The sequence below is a fragment of the Nuphar pumila genome, chromosome 17 (assembly GCF_984573655.1).
Source record: "Nuphar pumila chromosome 17, dmNupPumi1.hap1.1, whole genome shotgun sequence".
In the NCBI taxonomy this organism is placed as follows: domain Eukaryota; kingdom Viridiplantae; phylum Streptophyta; class Magnoliopsida; order Nymphaeales; family Nymphaeaceae; genus Nuphar; species Nuphar pumila.
The window spans coordinates 61,123,711-61,130,594 of record NC_143265.1 but is presented as its reverse complement, the minus strand read 5'-3'; the positions used below and the strand labels follow the sequence as shown (position 1 = coordinate 61,130,594).

At 39.0% G+C, this 6,884-nt stretch overlaps 1 protein-coding gene across 1 annotated transcript; it reads right to left on the bottom strand.

The window, feature by feature from the left end:
- Positions 1 to 1,518: 1,518 nt before the first annotated feature.
- Positions 1,519 to 3,096, bottom strand: LOC149812026 (FAD/NAD(P)-binding oxidoreductase family protein). The gene has a single exon (XM_089992844.1). The coding sequence runs from the start codon at positions 3,048 to 3,050 to the stop codon at positions 1,599 to 1,601; it is 1,452 nt and encodes a 483-aa protein (XP_089848970.1). The 5' UTR covers positions 3,051 to 3,096; the 3' UTR covers positions 1,519 to 1,598.
- Positions 3,097 to 6,884: the final 3,788 nt, after the last annotated feature.

The following is a 6,884-nucleotide window of genomic DNA, read 5'->3' as shown; positions in this document are numbered from 1 at the left end:
AAATGACTCTTCTTAAAAAGCATACATCTTTTTGCATTCGCACAAGCATGATTCTTTATGCATCCTTAGACTTAGAATAAATTCTTAGACAATATTAAGGCAAAGCAAAAGGTATAAAATCAATCTTTGGTTCGATTACCCCTGGTAAAGGCACCAGGAACGGTCGAACCTCGTACCGACGAGCGAATCTCGTCTCTCCCTTTTTTCAGCAAATATTTCAAAAACGGAGGAGAGTAATCTTTTAAATCTTTTCAAAATTAAGGTCAAGTGAGACCTTCGCAAAAGAGTTCATCTTTCTCTTCTTTTTTTTTCTCTTCTCTCTTCTTTTTTCTGTCTTTTACTTTCCCATTCAAAAAGAGAAATAGAGGTTAGAAAGGGAAAGAGAAGGAAGAGAGAGAAACAAAGAGGAAAAATTTTGCGATGATCACAGAACCCTTCATTTTTGTTTTTGTTTTCTCACATCTAACACCATAGATGTGATCTACATGTTTTATTTAGTGGTAACTGGCTTTTGTGTAGCTAGAATCGATTGTAATGATTTTTCAGCAATCCAAAAATCAATGGCTTTGAATGTAATGACTTTTTCCAATATGTGATTAGATTGTGTTAAAGAAACTCTTGTCACGAGATTTAGGTACAATCGATTGTAGCAAATATATATATATATATATATATATATATATAGAGAGAGAGAGAGAGAGAGAGTAATGGGTCCATGCTAAACCACATTGGTGCTGAATCGGAGCTCAAGTGCACTGGCCGTCCAGCGTGCACGTTGATGGATGGTCAGCACATAAAAAATGCAAAAATCATGTTAAAAACACATTTTTTATGCAAAAAGACCTTTAGTGGCACACTTAAAGTGCCAATAAAGGGTTTTTTTGCGCGCTTCAGCTCTGGTTTAGCATGAAATGTGTTTAGTACCCATATATATATATATATATATATATATATATATATATATATATATATATATATATATATATATATATATATATAGTGTGTGTGTGTGTGTGTGTGTGTGTGTGTTAGCGTGTGTGTGAAAGTAAACCATGACATTATATGCCGGTGCACGCTTTGGTTGTTTCAGATCCAAATGGTGGAAAGAAGTGCTAATCTTTGAAAAATGTTCAGCATGCTTGATTTTGGAATTTCCACGTGAGATTAATTTGCAAATATATAAGCTATAATTTTTCTAGTCGATCTTGGTTACCTTGGCATCTTATCTACCTAGCTTTTGGAGTTTTTAGATCTAGAAGAAAACCCCAAATTTGATGGTTTTAGAAGTGCACTTGCATGTAATGCCTTAGTTTAATTTGTCTATTCCCCTGCTAGATTCAGTACAATGATGCTCAATTTACCCACTGTGAAGTTTAAGCTGCATATACTGGCATGGTTGCTTTCTGCAGCTAGAAATTGCTGATTAAGACTCAAATTGGTGCATGAGTGTCCATGTCTCAACACGCATTGTGGCGTGTTTGTATGTGCGTATTTATGTATATGCGCGCACATATTATATATAATGAAAGGAAGTGGATTTGGGGCTCATTTACAAAATTGCTAGCACATAGCTTTGCCTTGAAACTCAATTCCAACATTTACAATCCTTTATCTTCTATTAAAGCCTCGGCTGCCCTTCTACCTGAGACCAAGGCTCCATCAAATGTGGCAGACTCAATATAGTCACCACAGGCATAAACACCCGGACCAACTCTAGGGTCCCTATACTTGAACCTTGAGCCAATTGGTGGGCTCTGGTCAGGCTGAGCAAACGCTATCCGGTACGTCCTCAAGTGCTTCCATGAACCCACAACGCTGCTACCAAACCAGCCGTTGAGCTCCTTCCTGATTATCTCTTCCAATTCCTCATCTGAGTACTGGTCATGTTGTCCCACGAGTGACACTGAGACCAGTGTCTTCCCGACTGGTCCGTATGATCTCGCAACATTGGTTGCAAAGAACATGTTGTTCACTAGGCCCTTGTCTGATCCATTCAATATCAAAATTGGTTCTTTTATAGGTGCATCATTCGCCGAGAAGTACAAGCAAACCGTGCTTCTACCTGGTTTGCTTGACAGTATCCTGCCCTCTAACAGTCGAACTGCTTCAGGTTCTTCAACTGCAAGTATCACACCATGTTCACTCTTAACAACCCTTCCATCCCCTAGTACAATGCTTGCCAGATGATCGATTTTCGCAACTTTGGCACCAAACCAAATGGAATCAGGAGGCAGATTTGAGCTTAATTGCTCAGGAATTGCAGATATCCCACTTGCAGGAAGTGTGTTATCACCCAAAGCAAGGCACTTGAAGATGAAATCATACAATCTTGATGACGTCTGAAGATCTTTATCGAAAAAGATGCCGCTGAAAAAGGGCCTAAAGAATCTGTCTGTGATGGAATGAGAGAAGCCAATACCTTTCAGTTTTTCCCCAATGGTTACCTCGGGTGCTGCAAAAATCTCTTGATTAGACATCCTGGTGGCATTGATTCTGTTTAAACCAACCAACAATTTGTCAGTTAAATTCCCAATTGGATTGGCAACCGTGGATAATGAATCCAGGAAATGGCGAAAAGGGTCTGCAACCCGGTGGAACTCGCCATTGAAGTAAACAAGTGCGCCGGAGTAGAACTTTTGGAGATCCAGAGCATCATAGTCAAGCATCTTTTTCGCTTCGGGATATGCTGTAATGAAGATCTGAAATCCTCTATCAAGGATAAAGCCATCTACCTTGTCTGTTCGAACACGGCCACCTACCGAATCGGATGCCTCAAGGAGGAGGAAAGGAATTTTTCGAGCTGAAAGATGAGTCGCTGCCGATAGACCGGAGAGGCCGGCGCCAATTACTGTAACACCAGTTTCGGTGACTGACCCTGGTGGCAAGTCTTGAGACTCTCCACCGGCAATATTTGCAGCTGAAAATGATATTCTTCTTGCAGATTTGAACAATGGTGGTCTGAAGGAGACATTGGAATGAAGGTAGAGAGATGCAGTAGTTGTAGTGTTAGTACCGGCAGTTGGTGATGAAGGGAAGAGTGTGAAATTCATGGCTTTTTTCTTTGATTCAGTTCTTGATTGAAGTGAGATGGCAACTCTTGTCAACTTTTTTTTTTTTAAGAAAATAGAAGAAAACAATGTGTGAATTGGTGACAGATTACCTTATCCATATGTGGATCACTTGTACCTCTTTATCCAATATGTAATAAATAAAAAGGTGGTAACCATAAAAAGTGGACCTGATCCAGATTATTCATTTGACTAACCGGATCTTAGTAGGATGAAAGACATTTATGGCCCTACCGTGAAATGTCTCCCTATAGGTTTCAATGGGACTGACTCTGAGCCAACTAAATCAAGCCGCAGTCAACACCCAAAACGCAGATTGGTTTCTAGGCCCAATTAGAATTAGGATCAGATTGGACACACAAGTGGAACTAACTTGGATCTTCATGAACCATGCATGAGTCCAATAATGCAAATCTCACTATCCGGATTTCCTTGGCAAAGGGAAAATCTTGTGATAAATTGAAAAAAAAACAATTGATTTTCAAGGAAGATCACAGGAAAATATAAGCAATATGTATAGCAATAATCATAATCAATATAAAAAATTTTAAAGTGTTGATTTCTTGGTTTTATTAATATATTTTAAAAACATCCCAATCTTATGGAATTGTACCATTTTCTGAATATATTACCATAAAATCACTAGATTTTCAAAGTATCCCTGATAGTTGTGACTCTGCATGCCTCAACTCAGATCCAACCTCGACCTATGAACCTACAGATGGATCCAGCTCAGATGTAGTGGAATGCTTGTTCCCTTAGATCCTAATCCAGATGCAAGTTTGGTAGCACGCGCACACACACAAATATAAATATAAAATACAAATATTTATTTTTATATTTATATATTTGTATATATATGTGCTTCCCTAAAGCGCCCAGACAGAATATGTAGAACAAGCAGTCTGAACGTTCAAACAGAATTTGCAGGCACAAGTTTACTGCTCGTTACCATTATCTCGAGAAATTAACTTTTTTTAAATATCATGAAAATGCTAGCATACATGATTTCTAAAAAATCTAAATAGTGCAAAACTATAAAGAGAAAACACTGAAGAAAAAAAATGTCAATATCAGGATAATATCAAGGTAAAATTATGGTCATATCATTATAATATCACAATAAAACTGTCACGGGCTAAAAGCTAAGGCCCCCGGGACGTGCCTCAGTGTACCCCAACACCGAAACAGCTTATTAACGTACAACGAAAATCAAGCTGATTGTCGCTCATCAAGCGTACAGTTACAGTCACATAAAGAGAGCAGAGAGGCAATGAGAATAGAATAAGACATGATTGCAAGAACTTCTTTTAGCAAAGTTAACAGGTATAGAGAGACTTTGAATTACCTTGTAACTTACCATACACTTAAAGAAAGCAAAAGAGGTATTTATATCAAGTAACAAAAGTGAAAACCTTGGTGGTTTAGAACACGCTCCCCTGCTTAAGTTGGCACAGTCATCAGCTACAATCATGTGTGGTACTTCTTCATAAGTTGATGGTGCTTTCACATGCTAGTTTCTTTCTCTTAAGTAGCTCCAGATAAATCTTTCCACTACAAAGGTACTTCACTTCAAGAAAATAGTTGTTGGAGTAGTTGAGAATGACTTCTGGTTATCTACCTTGAAGGCATGCAATGAGAGATCAAAGCACATTGAGATACGCTCTGTTGTGGATCTCCTTCATCTCTATGAAACTGCTTCAAGTTGGATATGTGAAAGATTGGATGCACTTGAAAATCTATAGGCAAGTCCAACTTGTATGTCAAGTTTTCAATACTGTTTGTAATGGCGAAGGGGCTGTCATATTTGCGAATGAGGCCTCAATAGTGTTCCCAAAAAATGGCAGTGTACGTGAGGAAGAGTTTCACTAATACCTTATCTTCAACACAAAAATTTTCAAGTCGACTCTTCCCGTCAATCCATTTCTACATGTGATTCATCACCTTGTTCAATGCACTTTCATTATCTACGTTTGATTGTGCCAGTTTCTAACAAACTGATATGCATATGGTGCTTTTCTATGTCTTCAGGAAGCAAGAAAGTGTAAAGTTTGTGATTGTTGTCCTGTTGCAACTTCAAACAGATTGTGGCTAAATGACTTACTCTTTTGGAGGTTATAGTAAAATTTAGCGACATCAAGCAAGTCTACTCAATCTCTTTGGTTAGAACTAACAAAGTACCGAAGATATTCCTTTAACAAGCCATTGATCCACTTAGTCTATCTATCAGTCTGAGGATGGGAACTGGTGTTGAAATGCAAGTATGTCCCCATTAAAATGAGCATCTTCATCACTGACAATGCTCTTTAAGATTCCTCAATACTTCACTACACGCCGCACAAACAGCTTTGCAGTGTCAGCAGTAGAGCAAATAATAGAGGTGGGTATGAAGATAGCATAATTCGAAAACATGTCCACAACCACAAGAATTGAACTGCATGAAGTCCATAGTGATACACTTCCATAGACAACTCGACATTGGTAATGCTTTCAATAATCCTCCTAGTCTTTATTTGATGGTCTTGTCTTGTTGACAAATCAAGCAAGTTTGCATAAATTCATCTACGTCATCGCAAATCTGCGGCCAATAATATACATGCTCCAATAATGCTAATGTTATTTGTTGCTCTGGGTGCCCAGCCCAATGCATGTCATGACACTCTTGCATCAAGTGCCATCATAGAGTACCCCACTACGAGATGTAACAATAATCCCTAATTGTGCGAAACAAATAGCTTGCCATTTAAGCGCTTTTGTAATTCCGCTAACTCTGCAATCGTCATACGTCATCATGAGTAGCCATGCACGTGGCACTAACTCAATCTCATGATCTACCTCTCTTTGTAGAGGTAGCTTCCTCAGCAGTTCAGCAGGCATAACATAACTGAACACTTTTAATATTGGTGCTAAGGCAACTGGGATGTCAACAATGTTTCCCTCTTCTTCAATCTCGTGGATTGCCATGAAAAAAGTCTCATCACCTCTCTTGAGACCCTTCTTCAATTAAAGTGTGGAGACTAAGAGCTCGCAAGGCTTTACCATAGGCAGTGTGGCAATCATGCAAGGCTACTTATCATCCTCAAAACTGACAACATTCAGATAAGGCTTTAGCACTGCCTTGTTGCTTTGTTGGAACTTCATCCTAAGAATGCCCTTTAAATCATCCAATGAAGCTACAGAAAATATGGCCCTTCTAGTCCAACTCAGGATTTTCACTGGCGCATTGTGAACAAACCCATAGGTAGATATGGCTTCAGTCTTCATCCAGCTCTCTTTCTTTGTATGAATGTTCTATATACCAATTGTAGGGATCTCTACATTTTTGTTGTAGTCTTTTGAGGATCTCAGATCCCTTATTTGCAAGGTTTGTGATCTGGTGGTTTCTGAAGGACAGATTTTTAAAAAAAAGAATAAAATTTGTTAATTGCCATAGTTGTGCTATTTTATGAACCAATGTTCACCAACAGACTTTCATGATTAACTTATGCAAGTCATTCTCTTGCTCTGTGCATGATGAGGGTCATTACAACTGGCCATAACCAGTGTCAAAAAAAAATAATGAAAAAAAAAGAGAACCGTAGACCTGTTGGGGTCTGCTGACCACAGCCGGTTGTCTTTAAGGTGCCGCAGGCCACTACTACCCTAATGAACACAACAAATTGTGTTGATTAGTGGGCAACATTGTTGCACCCTCTTAGGTGCAGCAGGCTAAGGTCGGCATAACCCCATTTCGCCTACTAGCGCTCATGTGACCAACAGGGTGTGCCACCGTGCTAGTGCACTATGGCTGGACTGCAATGATCTATAGGCCTTCCG